This window comes from Clarias gariepinus, chromosome 15 (genome assembly GCF_024256425.1).
Source record: "Clarias gariepinus isolate MV-2021 ecotype Netherlands chromosome 15, CGAR_prim_01v2, whole genome shotgun sequence".
In the NCBI taxonomy this organism is placed as follows: Eukaryota; Metazoa; Chordata; class Actinopteri; order Siluriformes; family Clariidae; genus Clarias; species Clarias gariepinus.
In genome coordinates, this window is record NC_071114.1 from 25,807,551 (window position 1) to 25,823,928 (window position 16,378).

A 16,378-nucleotide genomic window follows, 5' to 3' on the forward strand; every position below is an offset into this window, starting at 1 on the left:
GGGTGCTGGAGACATGAATCAGGGAGCACGATGATAGAAAATGTAATGCTGTTCTAATGGGGAATAATCCTAATTTCTGAAAATCCTCAAAAAAAAAAAGAAAAGTTCAGTGTTATACAGTGGAAAACAGCTCTGATACAAAATGGCGTCCGGGATTCCTTTGCCGATTTAAAGGCCCTGAGACAATACTTACATTTGTGAGATTTATTTCCTTAGGCGTGATTACAGTCCACATGTTGGCAGTGATGGGGAAGAGGACAGATTTAGTGAAGTGGATTGGCTATGCTTTACATTGTATATCTGTGCCAAAGGTTTACAAGCCTTACTTTGTCAGACTTAAGAACAAATCGGACTTACAAACGTGCCCCCAAAGTGGAACTTCTGTTTGTAAGTCAGGGACTACCTGTATAAGACTAGGCTGGTTGGCAAAATAAAAAGAAAGGGAGAAAAAATTTCACAGGGTCCATCAGAACTCAACAGACCACATCACCCTTTTTTCATCGCTCCAAAATCGAACCCGAACGAGCTAAAGCTTTTTTCTTATTAACTTTACTATAGGGTGGTTTTCTTATGGGGACATGGCTGTTTAGTCCAAATCCTGAGAGTTCTCGTCAAATTGTGTCTGTATGGAAATGGTCTTACTTTCACTATTAAACATATCTGTAATTTTGATCATTTTTATGTTTTCATTTTTTTAATGATGCATCATCGCTAAGCGATTTTGATTTTTGTTGATCTTCAATGACATTGATGATGGTTCACCACGATCTTCCTAGATTTTAATATGATGTCAAGCTGTTCATAATCCAGTTTCCAATTGTTTTCTTTGTTTGCTCTTCTGAAAAGGTGACTGTATATAAAATGTTTGATATTTTAAAAATAAATAAACAGATAAATAAACATGATTCAGTACACAAACAGACTGGCCCAGGGACTTTAACAATGATCATCTGAAATCTAATGAGCTTCACAGCAGAATTAGAGCTCCAAAGTTGGCTAAAATGTCTGGTTTCTGCGACTGCTGTAGTGCTGTTTAAAAGCTACTCAATAGCTTTTTAACCATTTAAAATGTGAAATGTGATTTGGCTACAGGTATCAGTGCAAAATGAGGAATTTACAATGTAAATAAGTCAATGGTCTTGCTGATAGAGAGGGCGGCATGATGGCATAGTGGTTAGCACCGTAACCTTGCACCTCTAGGTCCTAGGTTCGATTCCCGCCTTGGGGTCTTTGTGCATGGAGTTGGCATGTACTCCCCATGCTTGGTGGGTTTCTTCTGGGTTTCCTTCCCCCCCCCCCCCCCCAAAGCTACCTAATGTGTCCCCAACTTGACCCCAATGTCTATTTTCTGGGGGTTTTGGGTAAAACTTTTATTTTGTTGCATGAATAAATGTTTTTTGAGCAGACAAAACTGTTTCTGTGCATATAGTGATTAGGGTGGTGTGCAGTGATTGGATTTTGTTGTCCCTTTTATAGGAAAGGTCATTACAGTAATCTGTGCAAGAACACAACTCGTGAGTCATCCTTTTATCATTTTGCAGGAGGTGAGGTCAGAATTAAAATAACCTCAAGACAAGTTACAGCCACGCTCACTGTTCAACAAATCTTAGTGAGAGGAGAAGACTAAAATATATTTGCCTATTCTTTTTAAAAATCTGTCTAATAGAAATATGCCATCCGTGATTGACTTGTGACTTCAATCTCTCGATAGTTCAGGATTGAAATTTTTCTACAGTCTGCCTGAGCCTCCAATAACGAACTGGACTCCGAACACACAGTATGATGCAGATCAATCCCTGCTATCTGTTATCACGCAAATGAGTTCCCGTTTAAGTCCGGTTCCTCTCAAGGTTTCTCCCTATTGCAATCTCGGGGAGTTTTTCCTTGCCACCGTCACCCTCGGCTTGCTCCGCAGGGACAATCTGATCATTTTGATTCATACATTCACATTTCATACGAACTTTCATAACTTCTTTTAATTGTGTAAAGTTGCCTTGCGACAATGATGATTGTTAAAAGCGCCATACAATTAAAATTGAATTGAAATGAAACAAATGCCAGCTGCCCTCAAAAGAATAAGAAGGGCGTACTGATGATTGCACATGCTTTGCAGAGACACAAGATAAAGCAGGAAGATTAAGCCACCAAACCCAAGCAGCATGTAGGACCGAAGTAATAGCTACTTTTAAAAACGTGTACATTTTTCCTGCTACAGAGATATGGAAATGATGTTGCAGAAATGTTGTGCATTTCACAAAACGCATTTTTTTTTTGTTTTGGTTTTGTTTTGGTCATAGAAACATAATTTTATGAATCTGTGCTTTTTCTTTGCCTGTGTAATCCATTAAATTCTTTCTTTCTTTTTTTCTTTTTTTTGCTCAGTCATTTTGTATAGTTGGTTAAAATGAAACAAAATTGGGATAATGGGAGAGTAACCTGTACTATAAAAACAACTGTATAAGAAAAATGTAATAGTTGTATGTGAGTAACATGAAGTAAAAAAAAAAAAAAAATTGAGTTCATCATATTGCCTAGGTTGGGCCGAAAAAAGGATACAACAAAGTGTGTTTAGTTATTTCCTTTTTTTTTTTTTTTTTTTTTTTAACTTCATGTTACTCAGTGGTGGTGCAAGCGGTTAAGGCTGTGGGTTTACTGAGTATCTGAGCGGAAGGTGGGGTTCAATTTCTAAAATTTGAAGTTAATAAAAATATAAAATAAATCAAAATATTGGGTTAAAGGGCATATGTATTTGTTTGTGCTGGAAGGGAATGCCAAAAAAAAAAACCCAACATACTGCTTTTCTTAAACATCTGTATGGAAATGAGAATAGGCTGTATATGTATAATTTCAAAATTGCTTTAATCTGTGGTTTATTAGTCTGGAATTTAATAAGAGAATATTTTAAATAGGTTACCCTTTACAGCATTTTATTATTCTACTCATTTGAATTATCCTTTGTTTAGATTATAAATGCTTACATGTGGTTGCATATGTACATATGTATGTATGTATGTATGTATGCAGTATGTGGTGTTCACGATTAAGTCAGCACTGCTTTGTGTTAATAAATGTTGTTGTGCTTCCCCGCAGCGGAAGGCCTGCCCCAGGTGTACTATTTTGGGCCGTGCGGGAAATACAATGCCATGGTGCTGGAGCTGCTCGGCCCCAGTCTGGAGGACCTCTTTGACCTCTGTGACCGCACCTTCTCCCTCAAGACAGTTCTAATGATTGCCATTCAGCTGGTGAGTTCACTCCACTGCCCTTGCTTCGTTTCAATACAGCCTTTATGTTGAGGGCTTTATGTAGGAGACAGTACTTTGCTTGTGTGTTTTCTAATAATAATGTAGCCCTGCTTTTGTGTCATGTAATACCACCGCCGAGCTGAAATATTTGATAATGTTATGTACAGTGTGAAGTAATTTAGAAAATAATAATGAATATTGGTCCAGGAAAAAAAAAAAAAAAGAAGAGGAAAAAAAAGTTATGGGGAAAAAAAAGTTTAAGTTGTTTGTTGTAACAGTTTATTTAGCAAGACAAGATTATGTAGAGAAGAAGGAGCGTTTTCATTATGCCTGTGCTTTATTTAGTTTGCATTAGCAGGTCTTGTTAGAGGGATGTGCCTGCCTCGGAGTAGTCTGAGAGTAAATTACACGCTGCAGGCAGAACTGTGTATATCTAGCTTTACTGGGCGTCTGTTAAGATCCTCGTCTGCGGTGGCTTGTCTCGTTTTTGTCCCCAAGGACAGAGCTACATTCATGCATGTCTGCCTAATAATCAAAGTCCGATTTAGTTTACATTACTGGCTTCATGCTTTAGGTTCAGTTTGATTCTCGGACTATATTTTGAATGAAATCTGGAAAAAACAAAAAAAGAAACAAATTATGACTTTCTAAATCTTGAATGATGCAAAAAGAATGTGTGTTTTTGTCTGTTTAAAATTAAATTGTTGGACAAAAAACAATTTGTGGACAAAATGTTCATCATGCCTTAAAATTAAATAAGCAGTAAAATTAGAAATTCTGGTAAAATGTTTGATTGAATAAACAAAGTCTTTGACCCGGGAAACAGATTAAAACACAATGAGCTCGGTAGTAAAGCCTGAGGCGTCATTTTAACTGAAAAACCATGTCCTAGATCACAGTAGAACGGAGCTCTTGTCATCTAAATGCTTCTGAAGATTCTTAAGTGAGATCAGTCACTTCAGAAGTGCACATAATTTCCGGGATTGGCGCTGGCTCTCCATAAAAGAATGCGTCATTTGACCAGTAGTGCACAATTGAATTGATGATACAATACAATCTAATCTAATCTAAATGCTCTAAAACTGAAAAAATAAGACAAATATAAACTGCTTATATGTTCTGCAAAAGATCTTGTGAAATACTCTGGTTTGGTGAGACTATTGCTTCCTCCTTCGAGTTAGTGGGAAGTTGGTGCAGTACCGGCACCTAAGATAAGAGATGAGATAAGATTCAGTTATAATAATTATTTGTCACATGTCCATGCATTACAGCAGAGTGAAATTTTTTCATGTATCCCAGTCAGGAAGCATGGGTCAGATTGCATGGTCAGCCAGGATACAGCGCCTCTGGAGCAGAAAGGGTTTCTGGGCCGGGACAGTGTCAGCTTGGCAGTGCTGCGGCTTGAACCCACAACCTTTTGATCAGCTTTAACCAATTGAGCCACCACTGTCCTAGGAATTGAACCCAAGTTATAATAGGGTTGAAAAGATTAACACTTTGTATGAGGCATCACATAAAAAAAATAAAATAAACATAGTATTCGATGTTTATTAAATACGTTTAGTAGTTTTTAATTCTTGTAATAAAAATAACGTAAACAAAAATTGCAGCGGTTACATAGATTCAAGGCGATTCTGGATCAAGCCTACCTATAATTGACAGCTGTACCCATGATGTACAGCATGCTGTCTGTACATTTTAACGTGCATGGGTCGTGCAGATTAAGACCTTCAGCGTTTAAACTGGATGCAGAATAAATAGCATGCTGATTTTCACAGTTTGAATTGCATCTCACATTACAGTGTATCATTGCAACCATGTCATAAAGGACATATTTGATTGCAGTGAAAACAAAGAGCGCTAATGTTTCAGAGTATTAGTATGCATGTTATAAGTATGTGTGATCACCAATGGTATACAATAATGCTTGGCTATATGATACATCATCAATATCCTTTACATTTAGCATTTGGCAGACCTTTTTTTTTTTTTCCCTAGATCAACTTACACAAGTGCTTTAAAGTTTCCATCATTAGATATACTGTATCCTTACACTGGTTCATTAGGTTACTGAATATAAGTACCTTCAGTCAGACACTTTTGTTTTTTATTATTTTTTTATTTTATTTTTTTTGTGGGGAGAGGGAGTTAACCCAAATATCTAAGAAACCTAAGAAAGATGGATCTTTAGTTTTTGCGTGCAGTGCCTAGATGTACTGAATGTGCATGTAGATTAATTTAGAATGAGACTGAAGTGTATGGAAATTATTTTATCATTCATACCAGTTTCTTATACTTTTTAGCATCAATGAACAATTTGTCTTTATTGTTGCTCAAGTCATGTCCCTTTTTTTTTTTTTTTTTTGACAGATATCCCGTATGGAATACGTGCACTCAAAGAACCTCATCTACAGGGATGTTAAGCCAGAGAACTTTCTCATCGGTCGGCAAGGGAACAAAAAGGAGCACATCATTCACATTATAGACTTTGGCTTAGCCAAAGAATACATCGATCCTGAAACCAAAAAACACATTCCTTACCGGGAGCACAAGAGTCTCACTGGCACAGCGCGATACATGTCCATAAATACGCACTTGGGGAAGGGTAAGCTTGCAGTACACATGGTGTACACAATCAGTAACAGGCCGTAATGTGTTGTAGTGACACTTGTTGGATCAGGCTTCACATGATTTGATTTTACAAGTCGTTGCGTCGTGTGTTTGTTTCAGAGCAAAGCCGGCGGGACGACCTTGAAGCCTTAGGTCACATGTTCATGTACTTCCTCCGAGGCAGCCTTCCATGGCAGGGACTGAAGGTGTGTCAGTCAAACCGCGCTTCATTTCTGCAGAAAATGTGGTGTTTTTTTTATTAATTTATTTATTTTTTCTGTTCCATGCACAAACGCATCAATGTGTGCCTTTACTTTTCAGGCTGACACATTAAAAGAAAGATATCAAAAAATCGGGGACACAAAAAGGAACACTCCAATTGAAGCTCTCTGTGATAACTTTCCTGGTTAGTTCTTTATTGCATGTCTAGTCATGTTTGTTGGCTCCATGGGCAGAGGGGAAAAACAGTTGTTGTATAGTATGAGATGCCGTTTGGATTAAATGGTTGACACAATCCTTTTTTTTTTTTTAAGTTTTATTTTATTTATTAAGTTGTGCTGTGCTGTGCTGTTGCAGAGGAAATGGCGACGTATCTGCGCTACGTTCGGCGTTTGGATTTCTTCGAAAAGCCTGACTACGAGTACTTGAGGACCTTGTTCACTGAGCTGTTTGAACGCAAAGGATACACGTTTGATTATACGTACGACTGGGTCGGCAGGCAAATTGTAAGTTGACATGATCTTTGTCCTGTAACTCATAAAAGTGTCTCGTACAGAAGCACTGTTGAACTTGCAGCTGCGAATGCTAAATGGCACATCACAGACTTGTGTTCCACATGTGCCGTTATAACTTATTGTTTCTATAGTAACGGCTCGTTCATAGGGCCACATAATCTACCAATTTATAACAAACGGGTTAAGATTTTTTCTTTACCAAGGAGAAAACAAACAGTCTTTGATATGGTGAAACTTGTTTGGAGGACATGTTTAGTTAATATTAATGGAAGGAGTGTTCCAGGGTCAGCGCTTTGACCTGGTTAGTAGGTTTACACCATGAAAGGTGTTTTTTTGTTGTTGTTGTTTTTTTCCCCCTTTTCATTCCTTTTCTTTCTATTTTTTTAAATGTTTGTTTTTAAAAAAGGGAATGACTAATATGACTAGTATGATGCAGATCAATCCCTGCTATCCATTATCAACCAAATGAAGATGGGTTCTCTGAGTCTGGTTCCTTTCAAGGTTTCTTCCTACTGCCATCTCAGGGAGTTGTTTTCTTGCCGCCATCGTCCTCGGCTCGCTCATCAGGGACAATCTTGTCATTTTGATTCTTACACATTCACATTTCATACAAACTTAAATAATTCTTTTAATTGTGTAAAGCTGCCTTGCGACCGTGTCAATTGTTAAAAGCGCCATACTATTAAATGGAATTTAATTTAATTTAATTTAATTAATAGTAATATAAGCTTTAATGTAAATGACAATAGGAAGTAACATGTTTCAAAGAGAATGCAGGTAATGTTAAAAAAGCATCTCTTTCATCAGTTAAAAATAAAATTGCTAACACATTGCTTCCTCCTTTGCTTTTTTTATTTTAAATTGATAAATTAATAGAATTTTGTTAAAAGCTGTCCAATGCAGTCTCCTTATTAATTTATTTTTCTTGATGCAGGTTAATAAGTTGACCTTTATTTTTTAAATAGTTTGTGGGTTTTTTTTTGTTTTGTTTTTTTTGTTAGATGACAGTGTTATTTTTTTATGACCACACACCATGTCATGCTTTATTCTTTCTATTATATAATTATGCATTGTTCTAAAATTTTATCCTTTACCATGTTGCTTGTGTAGCCCACACCGGTTGGGTCCGTGCATGTGGACTCCGGAGCGTCAGCCGTGACCCGTGAGAGCCACGCACACAGAGACAGACCTTCTCAGCACCAACCTTTAAGGAACCAGGTAAGATTTGCCCTTGCTTTACTAAACTGAGATCAGCTTGCAGCTTTGGCACAGCTCTGCATTCCTCCATTGAGGACTTGAACCATTTTTTTTTCTCCCTAAACCACAATGAGCTCAGCCTGGGTGTGTGCAAAGGTTGGCACAATCCACCAATAGTAATTATGCATGGTAAACGTAATCTAGAGAGTTAACTCGGAGTGTGGAATCCCCACGCTGTAATCTCTCAGCACACTGTGTACCAGGGCTGAAGCTGTTAAGCGAGCGTGCAAGGCCGTACAGGGCACATCCAGTGCTTTAAAATGCATGCAGGGCATGAACAAGTTAAGTATGCTTGTTTTGACGCATACCTAATTTATTGCCCTTTTTTTTTTTGACCATGTTGGTTGGCTATGTTTTTAAGTATTGAGCAGCTTTGCTTGTACGTCCCCAACAAGGCCATGTTTTGTTTTGTCTCAGATGCCCAGACAAAATTACCTTTAAAAAAAAAAAAAAAAAAAAAAATTTAATTCTAGAAGACTCATAACCCAAGATGATGTCACTTCCCTCAGCAGTTTAATGGACACAGCACTGATTATTTAACCCACAAAAGGGATTAAAAAGTTTTTTAAATGCCTTTGTGTATTTGTATGTTATTTGTTCACTTTTTTCATTGGTTACATTTTTAGTAGCTGTTTTTGTTTCTCATTAATTGCTCATTTATCATTTGCACAGTATGATGACAAAGTACAGTGTTGAATTAAAGATGGAAAGTTGAGGCATTTAACAAGCAAATTTTTATAATCAAGAATAACAAATATTTCCTTGCTGTCAGAAAAATCCACCCATAACATGATATTTTTTTGTTAGACAAACTGAATGCACATTTATGAATCTAATGCTGATTTGTTGCTTTGCCTTGGCTCTTTTTGTTCTTGTTCCCTGTTGGTTTCCATTACCCTGCATGCCACCTGTTCACGCTCCCCCGTTCCGCCTCCTCTTCCTCCTCCCCTCGCTCCCGCGCCTCCTCCGGCCCGAGCAGACGGCCTCCTCCGACCGCAGAGGAGCATGGGAGGTGCAGCCCAACCGGCAGGCCAACTCTTACCTGACCTCCCACCTGGCATCGGACAGGCACGGAGGCTCAGTGCAGGTATCGCTCTACCTCCTCCATCCCTCAATTTCCCAAACCCACTCTCGCTTTGTAATCATTTTGTGCCAAAGCAACACGATCTTTCTACACAAACCAGCAGGAGTGTATTCTTCATCAGGATCACCAAGCTGGTAAAAGGGTCAAGCGTTATCTGCTTTCATGATGTCTTTCCCTTTCTCTGCTCTGGAATAAAGGAGGCTCTTCAGTTAGAGAGCAGTGTAAAGAGATGATGCATCATGATGCATAGCATTTACGTCATCTGGGTTTTAACATGTGCTCAACTCCATTAAAAAAGGGCAAGTATCCCTTGCGCCAGAACCAAATTCCACACTTTTTCAGTGTGTTTCAATCTTTTTAAATCAAAAGGCTATGGGTAATGGGTTACGGCTAATTGTTAAGGATAAGGGTTATAGGACTTGGTCCAGCCCCAACAACCAGGAGTTTTGGTTCTGTAGCATGGATAACCTGAGAAACCGAGATTCAGTAAGAAGGAGGAATGTAGAAGAATTGAAAATTTGTTTAACCAGTTAATGAATAAGAATAGAAAGATGTTTGCCCATATGTTGTTTAGTGATCATTTGCTTATGTAGGAGAGCAGTGCCAGGGTAAAGAATTGTTTCACATGTATTTAAAGGAATACTCAAGTTCATTTTCTCTCTATCGTAGCTGTAAAACATGCAGTTTATAAATAGCTCTTCACTAAAGTGATAATCAATTATGGTGAAAGTCTAAGGGCACATGTTGGATCAGCTGGATTAGCCAAATAAAAAAATGACAAACCTAACAGTAAAGAGATTTAAGTAAAATTATTTTTTAACATTGAAGAAATCCTTTTTTTTTTTTGGAGTGGGGGTTAGTAGTGTTCCTTAAACATTTGGGGAACTAAAATGGCCTTGATTGGGATCTACACAATACTAGAGTTGCAGAAAACAGCAGTGTAGTTTGTAAAATTGTTTACAAATGTGGTGTAGCAACATTTTCGGGACTCCCTAAATTTGTTCAAGTGATGTCCCAATTAGATGAATAGAGTTGACAGATTTTGTAACATTTCAAATATCCATAATACATTTTCTGCAAAAACATGTCATTCTAATAAACATTTATATACTGTGTCAAGGACCGTCTTACTTTCTAATTGAAACAAAACGGTGTTTTTTTTTTTGTTTTTGTTTTTGTTTTTACCCACAAACGTGGGATTTTTGTTTGTATAGTTAAAAAAAAACTCGAGTATTCCTTTAACTGGCATCCTGGACAATAAACCTAGCTTCCATTCTAACTCTTCGGGCCTTGTGCTGCAGGTGGTGAGCTCAACTAACGGCGAGCTGAACGCAGACGACCCTCTGGCGGTCCACTCCAACGCTCCGATCACAGTGCAGGCGGAGGTGGAAGTGATGGACGAAGCAAAGTATGTGCCGCTTTTACAGTGTTTCTGTACTACAAATCTGTGTATTGTTTTAGTAGATTATAATAACGTGTTGATACCCACCGATAGGTTGGAAGACACAGACCGTAGCTGAGAGTAAATGACTATAAATGAAGTTTATCAGTTTTATTTAAACACATGAATCTGCTTAGTTTTGCGTATAGAAATCAAGTCTTTTAGTCTGATATAAATATAGAGGCTTTTCTTTTCTGCCAGTGCTTTGATGTCTTAAATAAATGGCCATCTTTGATTACTGATGCAGACTTGAAAGTAAGCAGGCTGTGTGCAATTAAAAGCCTGAAATAAACATGCCAGGGTTTCTATGGTTGTCCCAGCATTTAACCTCATTAAAACCCTTTCCTGTGAGCCATTCTCTCTGAACCTCTCACTTTTCTCCCCTTTAGTTCCAGACCTTATCTCTCTCTCTGTTTATCCCTCCTTTTATTCCTCCTCCATATTAACCATCAAATAATCAGACGATTACTTCCCTGTCTGCAAGCTCCCTTTAACAATACGAGTGGAACCCAGCTACTGACCCACGTCCTTTCTTCTCTAATTCCTCCTGATTACATCAGATATGTTTAGATCAATATTCTGACTACCTCCCCTCAAAGTCTTTTTTTTTCTCCCTACTTTTATTTATTTTGTCCTTTGTGTGTCCGCTTGTTTCTCTTATGCGCCCGGCATGAGGTTTGTCTCATCGTCTCACCACTGTGTAATAATCTGTCTTTTCTCTTTTCACACTTTTTTTTTTTTTTTTTTTTTTGTAGCTGCGTGAAAATGCTCAACTTGTGGTGAGTCCCTCTCTCCAGTCCACATCGAAAACCCAAGGGGAGTGGACCAGCCTAGACTGTGGGCGAATAGGCCTAGATTACATGAAAACGCAAAAAGCCCAAAACAGTTGCAGGCATTCTGGAAATGTTGGCCGATTTAGTCTCAGTTTAACCGAGGGAGGCCTCTCAACTCACCATTATGGGGTTTGAATTGATGGGAAGACATTATATAGCCTGTAATCCTGCAATACAGATCCAGATTTAAAAAAATAAATAAATATAAATTGCATTTGGGACTATGGCACAGTTTTAATCTTAATTCCTCCTTATGGCGGATTTCTAAATTGACAAGCGTAGTGAACTGCATCACTTTTCTATGTGTCAGTCTGGAGCTGTTCTCTTTCCTCTGCATGCTCCTTCAGTCATTCCCATGGGTTCATCTTGTCGTGTTGTTGATGTCTCAACTCTCCTAACTACACTAAGCATAAGTGTGTTTGTGTTTGTTTGCGTGTATTTTTGTGAATAATGCTAGATGTGTGCTTTCTGTATCTAAAAAAAGATAATGAAAAATTTAACAAACCAGCTTGAAGAGATTTAAGCTTGCTGCTGTACATAGCATTTTAATGTCACTAGGCCCGCAATGCCTAATTTTTGCATCATTTTTAATTAATCAGACAGAGTACTGGGTCGTCCTGACTGTCCTTTCGTCTCTGTGTCCTCAGGTGCTGCTGCTTCTTCAAGAGGAAGAGGAAAAAGAACACCGCTCGGCACAAATGATCCGTTCTACCCGCTCCACCCAGCCCGGTTTTAAGAACGTTCAATAAAGAAATTTTATTCAAAAGAAGACAACAATGCCCTCAAAATGAATCGCCTCAAAGGGACCTGCCTGAGAGAGAGAATTGAGATATGCACATATCGTGTAACGTGGATGCAGGGCTCATGGACAGTTTCCTTGTATCGGATCATACACACAAACGCATTCATTTGGATCTCTAAGCACTGGAACAGCATTGCACTCCTTTACACTTCTCGTTTAGTTTCTTTATCTGTTTTTTGTTTTGTTTTGACCCCCCCCCAAATCCATCTGTCGTGCGAGAGGCGAGGTTCTCGGATGGAGCCCTCTCGTGTCCTGCATTTTTGCGACAGACCCAGCAGCCCAGGAGGGGATTTTGGAGGGAGTTTCACTTGAACAGAGGAGCTTCATCCACACTGGAGTTCATATATCCATCCTTTTGCGCCGCCTGCTAGCTTTCACTACTTCTGTCCTCTGCATTTTCTGCTCCTCCTGACCGTCGTGGCATGGTCAGAGCCTTAGAAATTTTTCGTGCATCTTTGGGACAGAGTCAGCATAAACGTCGTTAAAAAAAAAAAAAGAAGAAACCCTAACTTTCTTAACATAAAGCTAACAGGCCTTCGCTTGTCGACTCTGTAAATGTGTAAAATAAGCAGCCAAGTGTAAAGTGACAGCGTTGTATTCATGGCCGTCGACCCCCGTGCTGATCCGACACGCTGCCCGGCTCTGTCCTGAGGGACGAGGAGAGCGTCGAGGTCCGATGCTCGGTCCGAGACCGAGAGCTTCAGCACATTCCCCAGTTCTACTGAATGCTATTTAAGCTGCTTGTTCTAAAGCACTCCACCCACTCCGACCTGCCAGCCAGCCATGCTGCTTTCTCCTCTTGTGATATCGTATCGCTTTAACGTGAAACTGACTTTTCTATTAGCTGGAATTCAGAGCTGAACTCGCCAGCGAGATGCTCCATGGTTCTCTTTGTATCAAACATTTTATTTTATTTTGTTTAGTTTTTTCCTCGTAATCGTCTTATTTTTCACAACCTATTCCCTGGTTTAAATGTGGCATTTTTCTTACTTTTTTTTTTTTTTTTTACATACTATGATAATTGTTGTTATTATTATTATTATTATTATCCCATGTAAATGGAAATGATTGCTGACGAGAATAATTATTTAATGCACCCACACTGAAATCCAGTCAGTCAGTGGGTGAAGTTTTTTTTTTTTTTTACGTCCCTTTAGTATGCATTTCTGCACACACCACATGTCTATATGAACAGAGCGTCCGAATAGGGTAACGGTTAATAGGAAGCTTGCTAACATTCGTAACGTGTAATAATGGCTGTTTATGAAGTGTTTCCTTGCCTCTTAGTAGTTTTTTTTTTTTTTTCCCCCTTTCGGGAAGGCAAACTGATGGGAACTCAAGCGCTGTTTTAGAGAAAGACTCTCAAACTGCCAATGCTAAACGTCTCATCTCAATGCCTTAACTAACACTACACAGCGGGGCTGTTTCACCCGGTTCTGCATTAAGACACTACAGAATTTCTGTCTCTTTTGTCACCTATTATTCTCAGTAACGTAGTAATCTAAGGCCCCTTAAAGTAAAAAAAAAAAGAAAAAACAGATCCAAATGAACCCGACTTCAATATAAAAACCCAGTGGATCCTCAGTGCATACCGTAAATCACTAGGTATAACGTTTGTATTTTCCTTACTGCTCCATCACAGGTAGGCCCGTGATCTCTTCGATTGTAGGATGAGGCCACCGTTAGAGCACATGAAGTCTATAAAAAAACACAGTTTTAGTATGTAGGGTCAGTTCTGAAAAGAGCTCATCTAAAATTTCACACTGATCCGAATCAGGTTCGTAAAACAGTCTTGTGCTCCAGAAATGGATTTTCTTTACATCAATTAAATGTACCTAAAGAGTTTTTATTTTAATTTTTGCAGAAAGTGACTTCGAAGGAATTCCTTTTTTTTTTTTTTTTGGCCCCTCCATTCATCACATTGTGTGCAGGATAATTCAGTGATTTTGTGGTTTTTAAATGTACAGTAAACGTGAATTGATGAGTATAAAAAATTCTACTTTTTTTTATAGATTTTTTTTTTTTTCATTTTGGTTTTTCATTATCTGGCCATACACAATTTGGGAAAAGAGTGAGTGTGTGTGTGTGAGAGAGTGAGAGAGAGCGAGAGAGAAAACCATGGAAGATTGACTGCACTACACTTTCACTACCTTCAGTCCTTTTTCCTCTAATATTTCTAGAAATTTCTGATTGAGTAGCAGAATGATAACTCAGCTGGAATACAAAGCGGGCGTGGTCTATAAGAAAAAGGTAACTTCTTTTAAAAGATCCTGATGGACCTATCGGACTGAAAGAAAAATAAGGATGATGTTTGGCTAAGTTCTGGTCTCATGGTTTTAGTGTATTTCCGGAATTATTCATATGAAAGCATGGATCGACTAAAACCCGGTGTTGTTGCAGCTGAGAAAGAGATGTCGGTGTTTGTGGAAACAAAGTATCAAGAACAGGAAGCTTGCCATCGAACCAGTGCATATGCAACATGCATTGTGAGCAATACATTAAATGCTTGGCTTATCAAGATTTTATATATTTTTTTTGCTTTAATATTAAATCTCGCAATAGTCCTGTGCAACTCATCCCTTCACTTCGGTTCTAAATTATTTTTATGGAAAGTACTTGAATCCCTCTAACACCGTTTGAACTCCAGTCGCTGAATCTCTCCCAGGGGTATCTAAGGAGAGGCTTCTTTCATAATTTTTTTTAAGCTGTTATTTCTTGTATTTGCATATGATGTGCCTCCACGTGAATGTTTGCTAGGAGTTTAGCGTTTGTTTTGGACGGGTCGCTCCTTGCTGCGCTGCTGTCGGGTGTGCCTGTGCGCTCGCTTAAGGGAGAATGACTTTGAGAGAAAACAAGTCTATACACTTTTTCTTCTTCTATCCCACGTCTTTCGTTTCCCTTTGCCAGCTTTCAGAATTTCAGGTTGTTAACACGTCTGTGTGCTAGATTTGCTCGAATACAGGATCAGTGTTATTAAATGTAAGGTTCAGATGAGTAAAATATCCAGATCTGTGATCATGTTTTTGGGATTTGTTTGTTGAAGTTTATTTTTATTTTTATTTTAAGATGGTTAGGAATCAAGGCAGGGCCATTTAGAAAAAATGTTTCGGGGTAGGCAAAGGGAGCCATCTTCTGACCAGTTTCACTAAAATGAAATCATGTTTTTAAAATTAATAAAATGAAATAAATAAATGAATAACACTAAACATTGAAATTCTTGACATTTTGTGTATCGAGACGCCGGTCATTTTTACTGGCCTCTTAACCGACGCCGGCGTACTGACTACTAACCGATTTCAAAACTTTTGTAAAGCAGCCAGGTTTCATGCTAATCATACAGCAGTATAAAGGTGGGAAATAAACTGTATTTATCCTCAGAATAAAGTAAAACAACCCTGTGCTTTATAGAGGCTCTTAATCATAGTTCCATTTGCATCATTGTAATGGTCTCTTGAAGGGTTAAAACAACAGATTTAAAAAAAAAAAAAAAAACATTAAGTGATTATCATTAGGCATAGAGGGTTCAGTATTTCTGCAGTTTCTACTACGCATGGCTTATGAGTAAGAACGCAGCGGTAAATACACTGAGACGGGGCTTTAGGATATTTGATGTACAGTCTGAGCATGACCTTTCTACACTTTCTGTTCAGTCGCAATCGTACAGCTTGTGTAAAAGCTGCTTTCAGTTTTGAACATCTAAGCTTTAGTCCTGCAAGTATTTTCTAGCTCCATGTTTTTTTTGGGGGGGATCGGCATTGCTGTCCATCATCGTTGGTTTTAATCAGTGTGAAAATCTAATGTGAACAAATGCATAGATCTGCTTAACGAAACAGCACATTGTTTCTTTAACAGAGTTCGGCTTGATCAGCGCTACAGTACTCTAGTTAACGTCCATATTTTATCACTACGTTTTTTTTTTTCCTTCAGTGTTTCTTAAACGATTCTGTGATTTTTATTTTTTTATTTTTATTTTTTTTCTTTCCCCCGAGTAATGAAATTTTGACTTGTACAGTACTGTAATTCCCTTTTCCGGTTCTGGTCATATTTAAGGAAAAAAAACAAAAAGAAAGGGAAAAAAAATCCTCTCATGCATTGAATCTGAAGTCATAAGTCTGTGCTGAAATATGAATGTTAATGCATTTGAATGGTTTCGTTTAGTCAAGGGCTTTCGGTGACGAGGGACCCATCCTTGTTTTTCCGGTTGTCTTTTTCTTTTCTTTATGCAGAAAGAAAATTGTCTTAAAGGCTATTTTTCCTGAGGAGTCATATGAAGTACCACATATAACCTTTCAAATACAATTTTTATTCCCTCCACTCTAAAAGGGAAACTCAAGTTTGCACCCTTTTTTATGTAAAATAAAGGAAATTGTCTCAA

General features: G+C 38.2%; 1 protein-coding gene across 6 annotated transcripts in view; it reads left to right on the forward strand.

The window, feature by feature from the left end:
* csnk1g1 (casein kinase 1, gamma 1) overlaps positions 1-16,378 on the forward strand; it is a 38,174-nt gene extending 21,796 nt beyond the window's left edge. For 3 of the 6 annotated variants that reach the window (XM_053513111.1, XM_053513112.1, XM_053513114.1), the window contains exons 5-14: positions 3,091-3,242; positions 5,613-5,847; positions 5,973-6,058; positions 6,174-6,258; positions 6,429-6,577; positions 7,697-7,804; positions 8,823-8,930; positions 10,229-10,335; positions 11,124-11,147; positions 11,849-16,378. In XM_053513111.1, the coding sequence (XP_053369086.1) occupies positions 3,091-3,242; positions 5,613-5,847; positions 5,973-6,058; positions 6,174-6,258; positions 6,429-6,577; positions 7,697-7,804; positions 8,823-8,930; positions 10,229-10,335; positions 11,124-11,147; positions 11,849-11,903 (1,109 nt within the window). In that variant the 3' untranslated portion in view covers positions 11,904-16,378. The remainder of the gene's footprint in view (positions 1-3,090; positions 3,243-5,612; positions 5,848-5,972; positions 6,059-6,173; positions 6,259-6,428; positions 6,578-7,696; positions 7,805-8,822; positions 8,931-10,228; positions 10,336-11,123; positions 11,148-11,848) is intronic. The other 3 variants (XM_053513115.1, XM_053513116.1, XM_053513117.1) reach the window with 3 other exon arrangements.